The 22,015-nt window shown below is 38.7% G+C and overlaps 2 protein-coding genes across 11 annotated transcripts in view; one reads left to right on the forward strand and one right to left on the reverse strand.

Moving 5' to 3' along the window:
• The window catches only part of MLLT10 (MLLT10 histone lysine methyltransferase DOT1L cofactor), a 123,664-nt gene extending 106,495 nt beyond the window's left edge, over window positions 1-17,169 (forward strand). For 8 of the 9 annotated variants that reach the window (XM_033165881.1, XM_033165884.1, XM_033165886.1 and 5 more), the window contains 9 exons: window positions 1,641-1,758; window positions 3,051-3,123; window positions 7,386-7,540; window positions 9,308-9,496; window positions 9,925-10,013; window positions 10,129-10,487; window positions 12,285-12,387; window positions 14,158-14,355; window positions 15,610-17,169. In XM_033165881.1, the coding sequence (XP_033021772.1) occupies window positions 1,641-1,758; window positions 3,051-3,123; window positions 7,386-7,540; window positions 9,308-9,496; window positions 9,925-10,013; window positions 10,129-10,487; window positions 12,285-12,387; window positions 14,158-14,355; window positions 15,610-15,654 (1,329 nt within the window). In that variant the 3' untranslated portion in view covers window positions 15,655-17,169. The remainder of the gene's footprint in view (window positions 1-1,640; window positions 1,759-3,050; window positions 3,124-7,385; window positions 7,541-9,307; window positions 9,497-9,924; window positions 10,014-10,128; window positions 10,488-12,284; window positions 12,388-14,157; window positions 14,356-15,609) is intronic. The other variant, XM_033165882.1, reaches the window with a different exon arrangement.
• Window positions 17,170-17,564: 395 nt separating this feature from the next.
• The window catches only part of DNAJC1 (DnaJ heat shock protein family (Hsp40) member C1), a 126,929-nt gene continuing 122,478 nt past the window's right edge, over window positions 17,565-22,015 (reverse strand). For both annotated transcript variants that reach the window (XM_033165892.1, XM_033165891.1), the window contains 3 exons: window positions 19,995-20,043; window positions 18,544-19,034; window positions 17,565-17,767 (listed from right to left, as the gene is read on the reverse strand). In XM_033165892.1, the coding sequence (XP_033021783.1) occupies window positions 17,699-17,767; window positions 18,544-19,034; window positions 19,995-20,043 (609 nt within the window). In that variant the 3' untranslated portion in view covers window positions 17,565-17,698. The remainder of the gene's footprint in view (window positions 17,768-18,543; window positions 19,035-19,994; window positions 20,044-22,015) is intronic.

Genomic DNA, 22,015 nt, shown 5'->3' on the forward strand with positions numbered 1-22,015 from the left:
TGTATACATTTGTAGAAGCTTAACATGTTTGCTAGAGGCCAAAGCCTAATAGCAGAGTAAGATTCTTTTAAAGATGCAGCTTATACTTTGTAATATTTTTCTTATAGTATTTCTGTTGTGTGCAGCTAGTCAACCTTCTTTTAAATGGGGAACAAGCTGTTCAATTTCAGCATTTTAAAAACCTGTTGATCTTAATGTTAATCGCATGATTAACTGTTCCATTGAATTCAATGGGTTGTGTTCTCAAGTATGCTTATGAGAAAGTAATTCTCCAGTGGGGCTTACTCTCTAGTAAGTGTGCTTGTGATCAGACACTTAACTTTGGCTGGGTTACACCTTAAAATTTAATTTCTTCTTCAAAAAGAAATTTTCATGTTTTTTGAGTTTAAATTAAAACTGTTTATAATTTTAAGTGTTTATCTAACTTTCTCTGTGTTAATACCATGAGGCTGAAATCTATAACATATTCTTCTTAAAAGCAATTCTTTGAAGAACTGATAGCAGTTCACCAAGCTTCCAAATTAAGTATTAAATGAGTTATGTTAGTAGAAAGTAACATAGCTAAGGGAAGAAGGTATTTTTATTACGCCGGATTAGACAAAAGTTCTGCCAGCCTCCTCAATTTTATCTCTTCAAGGGTTCATTTTGCTTGTTTGGCACAAGTCCCAGCGGAGAACTTCAGAATTGTGGTTAGCAACATGAATGAATACAATTTTGGATGAGCTCTTCAGTAAGTTGAACTGGCCAGCTGCCAAAACTGAACTTCCTTATAAGGGGGTTGGGACAGAGCTGTGATTCACTGAGCCCAACATTGTATAGAAACATAGTTGTAATGGCTGTGTTTTCTGTAAAATAAAATAAAAACAAAAACTTGGTTTCCTTGTGTAAATGAAATAGGAAGTAACCAAATAGTGTGCCGGTTTTACTAATGATAGAGTACAACAAAGGAAATATGACTCTATGCGGTTAAGCTATAAAGCTGGAAGTTGGATCTTTTGACCTTCATTGCCTTCTTGTGATGTAAGGAACCCAAGCATTTGTGAGACATCTGTTGTCTACCTGCTCTTATTCTGTAAATGGTTTAATAAGATTAAATAATTAGGAAAACCACATGGTCACCGTGCAGCCAAGCCCTGGTATTGCCTGCGTCCTTTGGAAATGTGAGCAATTCTGTGTTACCCAACATTTTGTAGCAGTTACTTTGAAATGGTAGCTCATGCCATTTCTGGTGCGGATTAGTTTGGATGTTGCAATGCGCTACAGCAGTGTTTTCCAAAGTGTGATACATGTATCCCCAGGAGTATGTGAAAGGCTCACGGCAGAATTCTTTTATTTGACTTTCTTGTAGTTTTTTTTAGCTTTCAAAAATAATTCAAAGAAAAATAATGTATTGCTAAAACTGCCCCCAAATTATCTGCACTGCTATTATTTTAAGTTTGGGAAACACTCTTCTACGGTATCATAAAGTTGGAAATGTTTATTTAGTTTTCAAACATAATTCCTTAGTTCTAAGCTTGATTTGAAGGCTACTGTGTGATATTATTGACTGCCTATGTTGAGTTTGTGACACTTTAAGGTGATGCCTTGTTAGGTTTTTCTCTGCAAAAGTTTAAACATGTTTTAATTTTAATTTTGTATAGGCAAATACCCTACCTGGATCTTCCCTCAGCCTGCCTCCATCTCATACGTATGGCAATAGGCTGAACCCCACCTCAACAATGGGAGCACTTACATCTCAGTCTGAAAACAGTCAAACAGGCAAGATAAAGATTGTCAAAATGTCTCTTTTTGCATTGTATCTGTTAAAAGGAGATTTTTAACTAATTCCTTCTTGGTTTTGGTTCAGCTGCATGTTTAACAGCTTGCTGCATTTTGGAAATGAACGCTGCTTTACTGCAGAAGTCATTGCTGTGTATCTTCCACTGTCTGAAATGTAAATGTTTAAGCAGAGCCATGAGCAGGCAGGAATGCAACAATGTCTCCTGTGACTTTTGTGATTGATGCGTTCAGTTCTCTTAGTTCTCTGCAATGAGGGTAGAGCAGCGCTGGGGTTTGTTGTGAATAGTTTAAACCTTTATTTGCATAATTCATGAAATTGCAAGATATACAAGTTTGTATGACCGAGATCCTGTTACGCAAACTTTGGCAGCGTTTTAAAAAATGATGTGTTTTTTTTTAATAGTATTGGCTTAAAAAGAAAAAAAAAAATCTAATGTGCTCCTGGATTTGCTTTGTTTCATTCCATCCTTAAGGATTTGTTGACATGTCGTAATAGTCATGCCTGTTTGGGGGAAGGGAATGAGTTTAGCAGTTTACCAAGAATGGATCAGTCATGTCTTGCCCTCTAAGAGGCCAGAGGTCATTTGCTGCAGAATAGGGGGAGGGCAACCTTGAAGGGGGCAGATAGGGTTATTTTATTGAGAGGCCATAGGGAAAAATAACCCTTTTGAGTCCTACCAAGCAAGACGCTTCTATGTATTTAATGATACATTTTTAACACATCTCATAGTCTCCATCTTTCTTTTTCTTCACTTTTAAAGTAATAGGCGTTTAAAAATAAATAAATAATAATGTATGATTTAACGTTTGTTAGTGGAACTTATGGGGGGAAAGTTGCTGATAAGAAGTAAATATACAGGGCGGTTTATGGGTTTTCCTGGGATGCAAAGTGTTAACAAAAATACAAAGCCTGGGGATTTGCTGTGATAAGCATACAGATTAGCTGTCCACAGCTGTGATTCATTACTTTCGCTGCAGAAATTAAAAGTGGCTGAGGGGAGGGTACTGGAAATGCAAGCCATGCTTCTGTGCTATAAAACTGAAAGCAATGAAAGGACTGAGGCTAATCCTTGGCCTGCTACGCTCAGGGAAATGTGTACGGACAATGCCTTACCCATAGCAGTTAGCAGTTTTAAACTGCTAACCTTCTCTAGTGTTACTAGCAACTCCCAGATACTGGATTACATTTTGAAAGGATCTCCATATCTGCAGCATCTTAAAATATTATCTCGGAAAGAGTCACTCTTGGCTTTGAAATATTTACTCTGCAGATCAAGATCTTGGAGACAATAGCCGGAGCCTTGTTGGCAGGGGAGGTTCACCCAGAGGAAGCCTTTCACCACGGTAAGCAGTATTTACACTCGTGAGTTAAGGCAAAGGAAATATTCTTTAAGGCATGGAAACTTTTATCTCTTATCAGCCATGCTTTCATTTAGGTTGAACAGCATTGTACAGATTTGTGTCTAGAGGGGTAAAGAAAAATGTTCCCAATATCAACTTAACAGGATTAACTAATAAAATAATATATTTTACCTCTAGTATGAAAATGGCTTTGGGCGATTCCACATCCCTCCAATTGTTACATAATCTTGGCTCACCTATATGGCTAGTTGATTCACTCCATATATATATATATAATGTAATATATATATAGTGTAACATTATATATAATGTTAAATGTAAACATTTTATATGTTAAATGTGTTTTTTTAGTGTGTTAAAGAAAGAAAAAGATAGGTAGTTCAGGAAAAGGGAAAATTCTTCCAGAGGCAATGAAATCTAAAATGTAGACATGACCAGAACTGAAACACTGGTGACCAGAATTTAATCACTTTATGCTGGTGTCCTTGTTTAAAGAAACAGTATTTGCTGCTAAGTGTTATGTAAAGATGGTATTGCACTGCTTGTATATTGACTTCAGTGGGGAAAAAATCTTCATTATTATTGGTTGGCATTCTTAAAACTTTTTGCTTAATGATAGAATAGCATTATGTGCTGCTGCTGCAGTATCAGCAGTCATTTAATAAGTTGGTAATAAATAAAAAACATTGTTAGTGGAGGCATGTCAATGTCCCATATCTAATCAGAAGTGCTGTGTCATGTACAAGAGTAAATGAACTGTAAAGTGAATGTTAGTGATCTGTGGCCTGATTTTCAAGAGCTTGCAAATCCCAAAGACTGACTGAAAATATATTCACTTCTGAAGAACCAGGCCAGTATTGTCTTATGGACAAATCCTCAAAAGTCTTCTGAAGATGGACTGTGACAGACTGCAAATTAAGCCTTTACGTATATAGATCTATTTCCTTAAACATCTTTATCTCTGTTGGAGCTGTTCATAAGGTTCCATTCTGCATTAGTTAGTTAAAATTAAATAAAACAGATAATGCAATGTATTTTCTTATTATTAGTGTTGCAGCATACTAAGCCTTTTGATCGATTTTTTTGGTCTGGTAAATGTGGATTATTGAAAAACTTTTTATTTTTATTAGGGTCTTGTCACTTTTCAGAACTCTTGCATAAATAGAGGAATAATGGCACAGAATACACAGAAATTCTCCTTGTTTAATTACCATTGATTTCACTGGAATTTAGGTTTGCTTCAGGTCTTTATGGATTAAGGCCTAGCACTCAACTCTTCTTCAGATATATTTGTTATTTATGGATTATATGTAATTATAACAAAGTGAAACATTATTAACATAGGCTTGCAAATAAAATGCTATATATGCTTATATGAAACAACTTGGCATATGCATACTCCTGTAGGCATAAAACACATGTTTAAAATGTGTTAGGATTATAAATGCATTTTAAGTATTTTGATTTTATGAAACCCTTCAGTTTTATCCCATTCTGTTTTGTAATACACTAAAAAGGGTGCAAAAACACATCTGTCTCTGACACTGTTCATGACACAATGGAAAGGGACAATGTATCTTTTAATCACACTCCACTATTTTATATATAAAAACTGCCAGTTTAGATCTAGCCAGTGACCTTTGGTAAACCTAGTGCCCTGTCTAATTGTTCGAGAAATGTGCAGGTATGGGATGATCTGCTCTTTTCACCCCCCCCCCCCCCCCAAATTCCTGACATTCAAAGGGTTTAGATTTAGTGCAATCTACTAAGCATATATGCCTGTACAATGTACAATCATTAACATAGAGCTTATGCAGATCTCCCACAATGCATCCAAATAAGTGAATGGAGGTTTGTGCAGCAGTCGACTGTGCACCCTTTGAGACTATGTGGAGAAGTGCTCTCATCACATTGGCTAATAACCACAGATTAATATGTTTAATATTGTATTTTAACTAATGTAGTATATTGTCCCGCTTCTGTGATACAATTGTCAATTTAGTATACTTTGTAAGGAAGAACAATGGATTTTGTGTCATGTAATTATTACATTGTACTGAAGAGTATATAGCAATTTTATATCTACTTTACCCTGTTTATGATCTTATACATTTCCATACTATGAGCTCTGAATTTTCCTTCAATGGTGTAATTCTTGATTGGATTTAATATTGTATGGAAGATGTTCTGTATTCCAGTAGTGCTATTAAGCATTCTATAGATATAATTTATTATTAGGAAAAAATCATATTTGGTATAATATGCGTACTTTCATAATATAACATGGATTTATACAGAATTACATAATTCTTTGTGTCTTTCTCACCCTTAATGCTTTCTAGCATCCCATTTCACTTGACTGCAGCTCTATAGTTATAATCAAGATTTGCTTACTTAGAGGGGACCACTTAAACAATTTTAGGTTATTTATTTTCTGGCTAGGATTTTCCCCAGCATACCCACTTGTGAAAATGAGATTGTTTTGTTCTTTAAGAACAGCTTTTAACTGTTTACAAGGGTGTAAAAATGAAGTGGAACAAAAAATTATAAGATACTTTAAAATATGATCTTTGTCACTTGCTACTTGCTTTTTGAGTAATTTCATTGATTGTATCCTGCAGAAGATCTAGAGTCCAACTGAATGTTAGCTGTTTATGAAATAGTTCATACTTTGTGTTCATTTCCTTTTTGCCTATTTCTTCTGATTACCAGCTTTGATTTTAAGCAAAATATTTCCCAATGCAGGATGTTGCTGGTGATCTATTCAGTACAAAAAACACTGTATATCCTATATACCACGCCAGAAAACAAGACTTTTGTGGTCTTGCTTTCTGTTACTGTGTTAGTTCTCCTGCATGTTTCTCAGCAATTCTCTTAAATTCTATGTGCTTTAAACTAGATTAAGTAAATGTGAGATGAAACTATTTTTGTTACTTGGAAATAGGGGCATAGATTCATTAGTTACATGAGGTAATAGGCTGAATATTGAGTTCCTGGTCAAACCAACAGAGATTATGCAATATGGCAATAGGAAGAGTTGGATCCAAAACCCATTAAATTCAAAGCAGCCCTGATACTGATATAAATTTTAAATAGTAGGTAGCTTTTTACGTGGCCTCTACTCCAGCTAAGGCAGAGTGCTGGGGAAAATGCTTTGTGCTGTCCTGTTCAAGAATCTATACTTGAAAACTGTGAATGTCAGAAGGAAATTGCAATATTCTTGTAATTTAGTGGACAGGAAGTATTTGAATTCACCAGCATCTTAGGTCTACATACATTTTTAATTTTTAAGATGAATTTTAAAATGTCTGAAGTATAATTTTGATAGGAAGCTGCTGTAATGTTATCTCTCGACTCTGACACAGGAAATGCTTGGCACTCAAAAAGACTCAATGAGGTCACAGTCTTCAAAGAAATTGTAATGTGCTCTCGGTTTGTGTGTGTTAATTTTTTTAAAAAAGAAACAAAAGTTTCCAAATTGTAAAAGTGTCTGTCACATTACATGCTGATCAGGATTTCCTGTTGTGACCTAAATTAGCTATACTGTCTACATGTGCCTTTAATTTCTTTTATGTCATATTGATTGCTGTTATACTTAAGGGTTTTTTTTTTAGGATAGCGTCTTAATCGCTTGGTTCAGTTATACAGAGATCCTATGCTACATCATACAGAAGCCTTGCCTTTTAAATAGACATTAATAGCATGGTACATTCCTCTTTTCTTTAGCTATTCATTGGGCTAGATTCCAAGGATATTGGATGATCCAAACATAAGCCATAAGTATTTGAATGGCACAGTCGTTTTCCTCCTAAAATCTCACGCAAGACTATTTGTGCAAAATTTCATAAATTATGGAGGACCTCAGGAATTTGACATGTATTTTACTGACTGGCATTGTATAAAGGTGTTGCTTGTTTATATACATATATATCTTCTGTAGAGCTCTTGTAGTTTATTATATCAGCAAAACATTCCCTCAGCTGATAAAGTTTGCATTCATCTGTGCACTGTTAAATTAGATTATCCAAATAAGAGAAGCTTTGTATTTTGAACAGAAATGTTCTAAGAACTGTTGTCATGCTGGGATTTTATTTTAAACCATTGTCGATGGGAGCCAGTCAGGGATCTTAAGGAATGTTGATTTGCAAGGGGTTAAGAAGCAGCTAAAGAAAGTTGATGGGTCTTTTATGTGGGGTTCTCCTCCCTCCTCTTCCTTTTAAATATAATTTATAATCTTCCTACAGGTCGCCTGTAAGTAATTTACAGATTCGTTATGATCAGCCAGGGAATAGCAGTGTGGAGCATTTGCCCCCAGTACCAGTTACTATAGAGCAACTTCTGGAGAGGCAATGGAGTGAAGGGCAACAGTTCTTGCTAGAACAGGGCACCCCTAGTGACAGTAAGTACTTCATATTGTCTTGCCTGTTTCAAACGCCGAACATTGTTAACCATGTATGGCCCCATTTATGTAATAGCCAGCAGAGAAATGTTTTATGGTGGGTGGGTATGAACTAATTACGTTTGAACAGTGATAAACATTGCTAAAGCATAACAATGTGTTTAAACATGGTTCTGGCAGCCTCTCCGCCTCTTGGAATCAAAAAATGCTTGCCTAAAATGTTGGCCAATGACAATTTGCTCCAGAACCTTGACAATGGGGGAGATCTGGTTAGTGGGTTACAGCAGATGTGGGGACATTTTTTTAAAATAACAACAACAACAACAACAATTTATATATGTGATCTAAATTATTGTCTGAGTCTCTTTTGAGAAGTGATATTCTATTTGTAATCCAAGCATTTAAATATTTGAAAAGGTAAAATTAATATTTTTAAACAATTAACAAAAAAAAAATTGAGCGTGCGTCCCTGGTTGTTGATAGTGAGAGAAGTGCCATCTAGTTGGTATTTTTTTTATGAATGGTACCCTGACAAAAATGCTAATTGTGAGGAAATTCATGCAGGGATAATCCTTTAAACATGATAGCTGGAGGACAGGTTTAGCTAAGTCTTATTGCATCTCATTTGGGCACACTGAGAGTTCCTTTGTATGTTCTTGAAGAGGAGGGATAAAAAAGCTAAATCCTTGGGAAATGACCAGATGTGCCTGTACCAGTAGACTGGCGTCTGTATTAGGCCCAGAGGTCACGTTGAACAAATACAATTTACAATTTAAAAAGTAGCTTTTACTGTGTTTTAATCACTAAACTATCTTGCATGCGGGCTGATGCGAAAGTCCCAAAATTCACCCAAAATCCAAATTTGAGAGTCTAGAAGATGGTATTTGGCTGAGGATGTGCTTTATCTGCAGGGAGAGGGCAGAGACTGCAGGGTTCCTCATGTTCCCTGCTGGGTGCTCTTTAGAGGGACATTGAAAGCAGCTGGAGTCTGTTGATTTAAAAGCAATAAAAACAGAGTAAAAGTTTTCATTGATTACATAAATTTGCAGGTTTTTTGGCCAATGAGTCAACAAATCAGCCCCCTCCTCCCCTCCAAAAATAATGAAAAGGAAAACCCTACAAAACTGTTCTGTGAGAGCATAATAGCATTTAAAACTTTTGTACAACCCAAACTGAGTATCTTTTTCTGGATGTTCCTGGAAGGAATCTTTCCTTTAGAAAAGTCACGGTAAACTGAAAGTGTGTGCACTGCCATTTGTTTATGGCCATTGGTAGGGACAAATGAGAGTGATTTACAAAATTCATTGTGCATTAAGCCGGGTACAGGATTCAGACTTTGTCCTCTGAAATATGTGTGTCATATTAAGAAGCTTATGTGCCTGGGGCTTCCAGAATATGTGACTGCAGAGGCATGCACACAGCCGTGTTTCACAGGGGCACTGAGTTACCTGGAGGATATACACTAAGCAGAGATGGGGATAAACAGATGTGTATGAATTGACCCCTGTAGTTCTCACCATGCCTTACTTCAAAGGGAATTTAAAGCATTTTTCACCTCTCTGCCCGTGTATCTGATAAGGACATATCTTTAAAAGAAGTTACTAGAGAAGTACTCTCTAGTAACTGATTTGCTAGTGGCAACTTAGATATTTTTTTAAAAAAAAATTATTCCAAGCCGGAACAATATATGCAGTTATTATGTTAACAAATAGCACGTTTAATTAGGATTTTTCAGGGAGTTGGATTGATTGGTCGTATTTTGCTTAGTTTTAGGTATGCTGAAGTCATTGCACCAGCTTCAAGTTGAGAACCGACGCTTAGAAGAACAGATTAAAAACCTGACTGCGAAAAAGGAACGCCTCCAGCTACTAAATGCCCAGCTTTCAGTTCCTTTCCCAACAATAACCTGCAATCCAAGTCCTTCACATCAAATACATGCATTTTCAGCTCAGGCTGGTAAGGCAACAGAAGTAGTTTTTGTTTTTATTTTTAAGGCAGAGCTCTGTCACAACTTCCAGAAAGCTTTTGGCCTCTTACCATTGCCTATTATCTATATGAGAAGGAAGTAAATTGAATGTTTCTACTGTTTTTATTCTGTATTTTGACCCGTAAAATCAGTAATTTCTGAAAACATTTTAAAGAGACTATATGTTGGCCAGGTGAAACTTAGCGATTAATTTAAGTACTTCTGCTGGCTGTGGATTCATATTGAACAGAAAAAAAGCAGAAGTAGATCACTGTTAGTCCATATATTTAATATAACATTAATTCACTTTTATTTAAGTGTTCCACGTTGAATTAGGTTTTATGCCTTTTGGGTGCAGAAACAGAGATTCTCTCACACTCTCTTGTTTGTTTGTTTGTAACTTGTTTGTTGCTTTTAGCTGCCAGCACTGATTCTTTGAACAGCAGCAAGAGCCCTCATCTGGGAAGCACCTTTCTACCTGACAATTCCCTTCCCGTATTAAATCAGGTACTGTTTGTTTTCTTTTCCATGCATTCTAAGACTTCTGCTAGGTTAATAGTGCATCTCGATTATTTGCTTTTGTGTGAAGTTTGATGCAGCTGAGCCTTTGTGTTTTCACTAGGAGATCAACTCCAGTGGACAAAGCACCAGTAGCTCCTCTGCTCTTTCCACTCCCCCACCTGCTGGGCAAAGTCCAGCTCAGCAAGGCACCGGAGTCGCAGGAGTTCAACAGGTCAATGGCGTGACAGTGGGGGCACTTGCCGGCGGAATGCAAACTGTAACATCCACCATTCCTGCCTCTGCTGTTGGTGGAATAATTGGAGCTCTGCCAGGTAACCAGCTGGCAATCAATGGAATTGTTGGGGCTTTAAATGGGGTAATTCAGACTCCTGCCACAATATCGCAGAACCCTTCTCCTCTCGCTCACGCAACCATGCCACCAAACACAGCACATCCTCTGCCAACTACACTGAGTAGCAGGTAAGCCTTTGCTCTTGTTTGTGTTTTTGGCTCATATTTGCTATTCCCCCCCCCCTTTTTTAAGTCTGTCTAAAATAACTGCTTTTTCTTGAAGGTACTGCAGGAAGAGCTTAAAAATAGTGAAATGCTTACTGTGTCCGAATTTCCTTTTGCATGTGAATAGGAAACTTAAGCAGTCATTCTCTCTTGCAGCAGCTGACTCCTAAAACATAGGATTAATTTCTATGATTTTGTTTTGAGCATTGAGTGTGTGTTCATCTGTGTATGTTCTTGTTTGTTTTGTTTTTTGAACAGTCACTTCACAGTTTAGATGCTTTCTCCCAAGTTCTCCTCTTAACTGTCTGCACTGCCACAATAGGCTCCCTCCATCTTAGCTTGGGGGGTTATACTGCATGAGTTGACTGGTCAACTGGATTTGTGATGCAGCTATTCCATTTCCATGACATGCTCTAAAGTTGCCATGTTCCTTAGTTAATCAGTCTGTTGAAAAGGCTAGCCACAAGGGACACAGTTCTGCTGATTGTGCTTCTTGTCCTCTGTTCAGTCACCTGGGTTTTACACCTGGACTGACATTGTTTTGGAAAAATCTAGAGCTAGGCTTGCATTTTGGCAGACTGCTTTCCCCTACTGTCACTGCACATGCTCTAAGTATTCTGCTCCCATGTTCCCGCTCAGTTCCTTTTTGACTGCTACAACAGTAACACTCTGGTTAACATCTATCTCAGTGTATTGGCTAACTTCATTTATCCTGTGTTTTGCGTTGGCATATTTATTTTTCTTCACTGTACCTTTCTGTGCCCTTGCTGTCTTTTTCTTTAGCCTGTGGCTTTAAAGGCAGCCCCTTTCCATAAGTATCTGTCTTGCATTGGCGATGGAGGGAGCACTTTTGACTAAGCAGCCACTCTCTTGGCCTTCTCGGTCCCAGAAGGCCATGTTGTTGAGACCTGGGAGCAGTGCTGGTTTCTTACTAGGTGATGTTGGAGAAATGGGTGAATCCACGTTTTGGGTTCTCCTTTCCAGAGCAAGCACTGCTGGCAGCCAGCACAAAGCCAGGGCCTCCACCACAGCTCAGCCTTGTGCTCTGCCCTGGTTTCATCAGCTGCACTTCTCATAGCTGGCAATCCTGCTATCTCTCTGCCTACTGGTAGCACCTTGATAGTGCAGTAGAGGCACTTGTGGGGCCAAGGATGCCTCTACTGCACTATCAAGGTGCTACCAGTAGGCAGAGACATAGCAGGATTGCCAGCTATGCTTCAAGTTCATTGATGGACTGTGTTGCCCATTTTTAACATCATTCAGTGTTCTTTTTTCTTGAAAGTGCAGGATGAGTGCGTGTACTTTTTCAAACTTGCAAGTAAGCACTAGGAAGTCATCCTTCCCTCCCACCTCTGGGTTTTTGTGCATGCAAAATGTGGGTGAGATTAACAGTCCTCAGTCCTGCATTTGGTTTTGCAAGTATGGGGGAGGGGAAACAACAACAGTTAATTTGTCTTCAGAATTCAGGGGGGATTAAGTACTTCCCTTGTTTGGCTGCATTTATACTTGGATCTGTAAATGTAATCTGAAATGACAAGAACGCCAGTTTTGCTTTTCCTAAGTTAAGATACATCAAAGTTTTAAAATAATTTTAGTGGGATGTATAATCAAATGCATCTAGGCACATGCATGTTAATCTGCATATATTTAATGTTTTAGATTTTTTTTTAAACTTTGCTGTAAGAGTGCCATAAAAATGATCAAGGAGCTAATTCACCAGATAAATGCATTTCCAGTTAAGAGTTTGTTGGTAATTTGCAGTGCTTCTGGACTTGGGTTTCTTCCGGAGCAACAGAGACAACTCCTGCTACATCAACAGCACCAGCAATTTCAGCAGTTACTGAATACTCAACAATTCACACCAGTGAGTCTTTTTTTAATCATCCTTTTTATTTCCAGAGTTCGGGGGCAAGTGTTGAGGTTTATGTAGCTAGTTTGGGTCTTGTTCTAAATCTTGTCACAAGCTTCAAAAAGGTGCTCACAGAGAGGGACCCAGGAAAAATTATAGAACTGGTTTTAAAAGTTTCTCTAAAGAGAAGCACAAAAGGCTGCTTGAGCTTTAAGCAGTTCAGAAGCTTGGATGAGAAGAAGTGGATGGCCAGATGTATTTTGGTGCCTGAGGTATCATCAAAAGGACTTTTGTAAAACAACAACAACAACACCTAAATTGAAGTCAAACTTCAATTGAAGTGACCTCCCCGGGTGCAGGCCTGGGCAGTGTGTGTGTGTGTAGGTCCTGAGATGACAAGACCCCCCTCAGCTTCACTGATGTAGTCCAAAGGATAGCAGAGCAATACATTTGGCACCAGCTTGGCTGCAGGAGTTGCTGGAAGGAGGCGTGCAAGGCACCATCCAACCATATCACAAAATTGCCCCCTCTTTGCCAAGGGCCAACCATACCTTGAATTGTACAGATGTAGATGTTGGAACAGATGTAATTCCAACAACTCACCACATAAGCCATGCATGCCTCCCATAACTCTGCAAGAGCAAAGACCCATGGCTTTGCCTGTCCCATTCCATCCAACCTGTCACTAACTATTTCCCATTTATTGGAGAAAAGAGGGCTCACTTTGCTCCACAGGAAGTGGAGTGGGCATCAGATTGGAAGAGGAGATGGTCTCCTCAACATCTTTTGCTACTGCAGAACTGTTACAACATGCATGCTGCCCTGGGCTGTGATTTGGCAACCTTAACTCTCACTAGGAAGCAACCATAACATTCTGCATCAGCCTGGAAGGATTTCTCTTCAGCTTGAAAGATGTTTATGGCATTGATACAAAATAAGTGGCAAAGATATTCCTGAGAGATTTGTAGACATATAAACTTGCAGGCACATAGTGTTCTCTTTCACATGCATACATTTTTGAACAGGGTACCAGGATGTGGGGGTAGACTATAAGCACCCTGAAGCTAATCAATCATTTACATTCACAATCCAATTATCAACTGAAGACAGATACACAAGTAATGTTTTATCTTATAGCTCTTTAGAAAGGTGCTTACTAGATCCTGGCGCCTGTTAGTTCTCCAAAAGAAGTTTTTTCATTTAGCTTTTGACACAAGTGTTTTTGCTTTTGCTTTGTACATCCAAAGTCTACTCCACTGAAAAGGAGGAAGAAAATGTATACTGGGTTCTCAGATTGGCTTGGTCAGGAAGACGACAGGGGCTTTCAGAGATCTCTGTTGCGCTACCCATTAAAGTTTTCTCTCCCCGAGATTTGTAGTCACAGCATGACTCTCTGCTTTTCCTGGTCCATGTCTTTGTTTCTGCATCCCACTTGTCTGCTCAAAGTTGTGTTTTGGTTCTTGCAATACATTTATTCAATGCCTGCCAGTGTGCTTCATATTTAAGCAGGGATGTGAACTGAACTTCCCTGTATCGAAGCTCTGCTATTAATTGTGGCAAAACATTAGTTCTGGCGGCTCTTCTGACTTGAAGCTGTGGAAAAGTCAACTACAGTCATTTTAAATCTAAACTACAGAAAAGTGTTTGTAAATCCTGGATAAGGGAGGAGTTAATTCACTCACAAGTTTAGTTTTCACCAGTTTTGACTACTCATTTTTCTGACTGCAAGAAGAAACGTATTCACCCATAAAATGACTAAAACTGTCCTTCTCCGTTGTACTTGAGGAACAGCACCAGGCTCTTCTGTATCAACTAGTTCAGCAGCAACACCACCAGCCTGAAGTACAACAATTGCAGATTTCTGGAGCAACACAGATTCCCATCAATAACTTGCTGGCAGGCAATCAGGCATCTCCACTTCATACAGCTACAAGTAACCCATTCCTTACCATTCATGGGGATAATACAGCTCAAAAAGTAACTGTAAGTATGTATGTGTACTGCTCATATAAGCGAATTCAAGTGCAGGAGAAGGTCTTAACTAGGTGAAAGTTTAAAATACCAACACCAAGGGAAATGTTTATATTTAAGATTAAATGGAGAGAGGAAATCCTGTCCAGCTACAAGTGTATGACTGAAATGAGTGGCTTGAACTGTCACATCTACTTTGACAACCAGTCCTTAGACTAAGAACCCCTCCGGTCCCTGCCTGGTAAAGCCTTCAAGCTCACCCCTCACTAGGATAATGTTGCAGGATAATCAGCAGCTCTTTTACTTTTCCAGGGGACAGCAAGGGCATTTGCTGCTACAGTTGTACTTCAGTGTATGCCATTGCTGTTTTGACCACATGCTGCTAGTTGTTGCTCTGTACCACCTGTGGGGGTATTTTTTGCGCTTTTAGCAACATCTAGTTAAAATACTTTTCAATAAATTACTGAAAGACCCACAGAATAGTGAACTGTAGCGCTGCAACATTAGCACAAGAGAGGAAAGAACCATCTTTCTGCATTGGCATTGCCCATTACTGTTGTCTAGCTTTCTAAATTTCACTGTTAAATTTATTTTTTTGGGAAAACTGTGTATGCTGTTCCTTTAATAGGACTTGGCTCAATAACATTACCTTCCTGTCTTAGCAATTAACCACTGCTTTTAAATAGGGCTAGCAACCAATTTTAAAGTTAGTAACCATTCAGCAATTACCTGATCAATTATTTGTATATTACCCAAAACTCATTGAATGTGATATTTAGTGACAGAAACGAATAGGAAAGGCCATTTTTAGTATTATTATTTTTCTTATTTCCTCACATACCAAACCCTAACTATCTGTAAAGGTGCTGCTTCTCAGTTGGAACAGTAGAAGTAAATGAACAGTGAATACATCTGCATTCATTATTTCATAATGAAATGTGTGCTTTGTTTCCTAAAAATCCTGTAGTTATTAATTCAAATTTTGTGTACTGTGGAGAAAACAAACTGGTTGAATCCAGAAGCAGCTTATGAAAGGCTTTTAAGGTGGTGGTTCGCTCCCCCCCCCCTTAGTGAGGGGAGTGCAGGCTGGAGACCAAATGTCATCCTTTTATGTCAAAAGTTTTCGTTTTATGTTGCTTCTCAACCTTAGGAAGTTTTACCATATGTAACTCTTTTGATGCATTACCATTTTGTTTTAGAGTATTTTTTAAACCTGATAATATGACACAATTGTAAGCTGGCATGACATGTTGATTTCGTCTCCAGAGACTCAATGATAAAAGTGGACCAGTTGCACCGGAAAAGAATTGACATTTGGAGAAATAAAAACATGAGAATTATGTGTCCTGCTGTGAGAGCACTTCATCAGTTTGCAAGTTGCAGACTCTCTGCAGGTATGACTCAATGCAACAAGGAGCTAACTGCACACTGGAAAAGCGAATCTACCTGAAGACATTTATTGTAAGGCTTTGACCTTGTTGCTTTTTGTTGCACTGAACCTTAACTGTTTTCTTCGGATTTCATGGAACTTTTAAAGTATTTTTGCATATTAGAGTTGTCAGTTTGGGCCATTTGTTTGACTTCTGCTGCTGAACTAGTAGCCTTTTAACATACCAGAGTGCTAATGAACAGACTGTCTGTCCCTGCCTGTTCCAGATCCATTACTTGTTTGAAGAAAGCAAGCCAAATTGCAGTATCTGCCAATGGCAAGTTGTTACTGTTTAGCTAAACACCAGTGTTTTTTTAAAGAGGTACCAGTCCCCGTCCCCTCAGTAAAGGACCAGGTTTTAAACTTTTTACTCCCACCCCCAGTTAACTTTAATGGATGTTTTGCTAAAGCAAAAAGTCTCAAGTAATGACAAATGGTGGCTAATGCTCAATTGGATATTTTTTTTAAGGTTGCTGGAAAAAACCAGATCAGTTCAAAGATGATAAATCTTACCAGATGAGAGGGCAACTCATGTTCTGGTAATATTTGAATTAACCCAAGTGCCTGTTGCTTACCTCTATTGGGTTGGAATGGCTTTGTATAGCTGGGCATGCACTAAACAAGTCTTTGTGAAAGCCGTCATTGTGCTCAACCTTGCACCAGCAGCCGTCCCCATTGATCTGCCTTTATGAGAAGTGTTTGTCACTGTAGATAGCTCAGGCAAATCGTTACCTGGGTTGCTTTCCACTAATAAATTACCAAAAAAAAGAAGGGGGGGAAGGGATTTCACATTTCTGAGGAAATGGTGTAAACGGGTGGAAATTTTTTTAAAAAATATTTTCACTTTGATAGTTGATTTTCATGGTATGACTATGCAGTATAGCAGAACATAGACAAGTTGGGATTTAATGGCCACTAATCTGAGTTTGTGTGAGTTATTAGTGGAAAATACTCAAGTATACTTTAGACCTACACTGTGTACTTAATTGGATGAACCTATTGTTTCTGCAATATCGTTTGGTTAAACATTGCACAGTTCTTACCTCATTTCTGTAAATAAGGTTTTGTGACAGTTTTTTGTATTGTGGAAAATTCATAAGGTGGATATTTTGATTTGTAATATTTCTAATTGGTAGATTTAATTGAAAATGAAAGAATAATTTATTTTTATATGTTCATGGGAATTTTTTTAAAAAGTCACAAATCACTTTTGTAGATAATTTACTAAAGTAAATCAGTGTGGTTTAATTTGCTTAAACCACTCGTTAATATTCTGTAACAATTTGTACAAATTGTTGCTGTTTTGCTAGATGTAAAATTGCAAGTTTATATAAAGATATGTACAAAGCTTTGGTTAATAAATTTTAATATTGTTTATGGTTGTAAACATAACCCAACTTATTTTTTCCAACTGCAGTTTTTTTTTAATGATGTGCTTGTCATTGGATTGTATAACACACATTCTAATGTGTGTGAATGAGAAGTCATGTTTTAAAGTCGGCATCTGAAGTTCCAGCTTCACCTGATTTGCTGTATCTGGTAGGAGCCCATGCAGCACTCTCTAAAAATGGCAATATTCACTATATGTTCTATTAACCCCCCAACCTGGCACCCTCTAGATATTGCTGAACCACAGCTCTCGCCAAACAACTATTGTGGCTTGCAGTCCCACAACAGCTTGAGGGTACCATGTTCATCATCCCCCCCTGTAGAGATTCTGGGCTACAGATTTTAGGGTGTTTTTAGGCCATGTTTTACTAATAGGTTTAAGTAATCGGTTCTTGCATACTTAAAGGAAGGCAAAAAATGTATTGATTTATTTTTTACTAAGGCACATGACATACTGAGGTACAAAAATACAAGTTACTGCATATATTGTTTAAAATATCTCCATTTTGGGTAAGCAAAGTTCTTGAGAATGTTCATTCAGCTCTTTGCCATTTTTTTCTTTTGTATGAGTTCAACCAGCAACTTGTATCGAGTCACACATTCGTCCTGCAGGTAGAGAAGCAGAAATGATAAGTTTTAGCATTTGAGAGATTAAAGGATATTTCACTTTTGTTAAATGAAAAAGTAAAAGTATGCTAGCAATTTAAAGGGGCATTTTATGGAAAACTGACAATGGGGGAAATATCCTAAATAGTTTGCGTTATGGAATTTCTCAATGTAAATGTGTGCAGGGTAAGACAATTCCATGGGGAAAATGCATGAACAAGTTGCCATACAGAGTGATCCCAGGTCCTTGCTTGCAGAGATTTCAAGTCCACTATTGACAGCAACCAACACATTCACACCAATGTTTTTGCTGCCTTTCTGTGGGCTGTCAAAAAACTATGCAAAAAGTTATATTTCTATCTAAAAGAAACAACCTTGCTCACTTTCATGTGGCATTTTGCATAACCCTAATAAAATAAAAATCACGTTAGTGGTTCTGAAATGTTTCTAATGGACCAACAGGACTTCGTAAAAGCAGCAACTGTTTTGAAAAACAATAAAAGTAATGAATTCCTAATAAAAAGCAAAATGCCAGAAACTAATATTGGGCCTCACTATGTTAACTTCACTGTTTTACCAGTACAGAACCAGTCCAAACCTCCAATAGCCCTGCCTTGAAAGGAGCTGCATGTTAGCAGCTACAGCATTTAGCCATATGCCACACCTCATCCTCAGCAACTTTTGGCAGAATCAAGGAGGTGGCTTCAGCTTTTAGCTAGTGAACCACACCACACCCAATGGCAGAGTGCTTTAACCCTACACGAGCATGACCTCACCTTAGTTTTCCCTGGAACACATTTGGCAATCTTATCCCAGCGTTCTGCTGTTCCCTTTGGATACTGCTGTAAGGCCAGCTCCAAAAGCTTCTGTTGATTCTGAGTCCACAAGTCTTCAGAACTGCGGCATCTCTCTCTTTTCCTCGCCTCCTCGTCGCTATATTCCTCTTGCTCTGCAGTGTCAAAGTCCTTCTGGCGCTTCCCCCTACATTTGTCCTCTGCTGCCTCTTTCATCACTGGGAGTGTCACTTCAGGGCCCTTTGGTATTGTTTTCCTCCTGCGGTGTCTGGCTTCAGTCAACGCAGTCTCTTGTTGATCTGCTGGTGCCATATCTATTGGTTCTGGGTCACAACTGTACTTTGACACGTCCTCCTCCAGGTCTTCCTCCTCTTTTTCCCGCTGAGTGATTATATGATCTGACAAGTTAACACTAGCCTTGTTGGATTTGGAGTTTTGGGCCAACATTTTCAGCTCTGACAGCCTAACGATACCTGTTGGAAACAGCATCGTTTTCAGCATGATTTAAGCCAGGGAAAGGGAAACTGACCCTATAGTATTCTTATTCTGCAACTGTTACCCCCCAGTAAGTAATTGTTGAGTCAAGCCTTGAAAAAAATCTCATACATCTATTAAAAAACCAAGAGTTCATAAAAATAATGAATTTGGGCTTCTGTTTTTACTTCCTCCTTTGTTTCCATGGTAGGCACACCTGAATTAAGCAATCCAGAAATAGTATCAATTAGGTATGATGCTAAAACATCTGGCATTGTTTTCTGGTTCCTTTGTTAACATGCACCTGCTACTGCACAATTTCCACACTGGTTTAAAATGAACAAACTGCATTGCCCCTACTAATGGTACCCTTAGTTAGTCTGAGTCCTTTGCACTGCTAACCACTGAAGGGTAGAGCCTCATATTATCCACTTCATAAGGGCATATATACAAGTCCCTTTCTGCCTGGATCATTTTATAGAAGAGGCAGCCAGTACAGTTAAGTTTCTTGCGAGATTTCATTCTGCAGATATATCACTCATAACATTATGGCTTGAGTTGAACACTCAACTCCCAGGTCATTGCAGAGATAAGGGATGGGAAGAGAATGCATTGCCATTTCCCAGTACCATGAGTCTGGTGGGGCAAGCTGAGACCCTGCATGGTGGCAATGTTATAGCTGGAGCAGGAGTTCCTATCCTCTAAAAAAAGTTTGGTCAGGGGAGATCTGACCCAGGAACTGGCCAAAATAGGGGTGGGGCAGAAAGCGGGCAGTGAGGAAAGGCAAATTTGTGGAGGTTCACCTAGTTGCTGCTGGTTGCTGGAAAGAATACTGAACTACGATCTGATTCAGCAAGGCACTAATGTTTTTAAGCTTGAATGTACTCCAACCTCACTTAACACAGATTAATTATGCTCTAAGCATCAAGCAACAAATAACAGAAGCCCTAGAAACTTACCAGGAGCGCACGTAACTGAATCTTTAATCTGTTTGGTTTTCATGGTGACCTGTTTAGGAAGGAAGAGAAAGCATTTAATTTATAGATAAGTTTTGTAAGATGGCTTAAAAGAAGACATCAAAGAAAACTGATCAAGACTTAAAGAGTCCAGTGAATACCAATAACCAGAACTATTGACGGAGACCAGCTGCAGATTTCCATTCCTATTCAGCTATTCCAAAAGCCTAATGTGCATGATATATAATTACAATAAATATTTTATTAAATAAACATGGACTCTGGTGTATGTCTTACAAGCAAAACTGTGAACAATCCTCCCAGACGAGAAGCAGGGTGGGGCAGGACTGCGGACATTGCCCTGAGCTGCTTAAAGGGAAGGATGGGGTATAAGTGTAACAAGTCAGTCAACAAACAACCACAACACACTGGCGCTCTCTATATGCCAAAGGGCTCCAACTCCAATAAGAAAGGGAAAAGAGGAAGATTTCTTATTTCACCCAGATGACGCTCATAAACTTGCTCTTAAAAAGGGGAACAGCATCATAATTTGCATGAAATTGTATACTGTTTTTCAAAAATACATGTTAATCAGTGTTCTTTAAGATAAACTCTTATTTAAATAGATAACAATTAACAGAAAACGTAAGACCAGCAATCAGTTTCTCTTTGTGGAGCACTTCCCTAGAAAATCTCTCCCTCAAATAATACTAATCTAACTATGTTTAACACAGATCTGGAGTCGTTTACACCTCATGCTAACAGAAGTTAAAAGGTAGTGTGTTTCTACTCATGAGCTCGAATTTAGACAGCCCAGTGGCAGTTAATCATTTCCCTATCTTCTCTTTGACATATGGGATGTTTTTATAACTGCACCCCCTTTACCTCACACTGCCAAGCACCACACTAATTAGAAAAGTGTGCTCCTATCTACCCACCTGCCTATTGTTGTTTTGCTGCCTACCTGGGCCTTTTCCATGCAGGCAGCAAATCCCCCATCAATCTGCTATTGCAACCTGAATATAAGAGATTAGTGACTGCAGAGGCAAAGCAGCATCAGTTTACATCCTCTTAGCCAAGCAAATGATATTATTTCATGTGAATGGAACCGGAGAGCTGTTTGCTGCCAGTTGAAAAACTTACAGTGAAATAACCACATTAAAATAAACATCTGAGTCTGCTTTGCACACCAGATTGTTTTCACAATTTTTAGCGTCCTTTTAAAAACCATGATCCCAAGGCACCTTTCACAAGTGCCTTAGAAGTTTCTGGTAGTAGCTGCTGCCTGTTATGACACCAGGAAAAGCTGCCTGAGACACCCTGGTTCCATACAAACGCCAGGCGTTTTCTGCTCCTGTATTAGATTTGAGTACAATTTTCAGACTCTGGTAAGCCGCGTTGAGAGGTCTCCCAGTGGGATAACAGTAGCCCAATAAATATATATTCAGATGCATATCTGTTCCCATCCTATGCATAGTTTCCAATTCAGGAGTGCTTATTTCTGACTGCATAGGTTCAACCTGTAACAATGCATAAGCTTTAACAGAAGCTCTGCATTCCGTATCCACACCACACTGCCCTGTGGCCATCCAGATGTGGATAGACTCCAACTCCCATCAGCCCCAGTCAGTATAGCCAGTTGCCGAGGAGCTCATCTTGCTGGGGAAGCCTGAAACAAGTGAGCCATTCGTTAACCAAACCAGGGAGAGCTCACCCATTGAAGGGGTGTGTGTGTTTAGGAGGGGTGGGGGAAGAATGTTCAATTATTTCTTCAAGTAGTAAGAGGGCAAGAATGAGAGCCAAAAATTCAACAAGGGGGAAACGGGTCAAAGAACAGATGTGTGGAGGCAGACGTGGGGTGCTGGTACAGGTAACCGGGTCAGCTGGCAGGAACTCTGATTAAAGAGAACTGGAAGGCAGCTTCCCTTTCATAATCGAAACACTCGACAAAAACAAATCTAATTAATACCACAAGTCCAAACCAGGAAAGTAATTTAATAAATGCTGCATTATCTTTCCACTTA

Source organism: Lacerta agilis, chromosome 12 (genome assembly GCF_009819535.1).
Source record: "Lacerta agilis isolate rLacAgi1 chromosome 12, rLacAgi1.pri, whole genome shotgun sequence".
In the NCBI taxonomy this organism is placed as follows: domain Eukaryota; kingdom Metazoa; phylum Chordata; class Lepidosauria; order Squamata; family Lacertidae; genus Lacerta; species Lacerta agilis.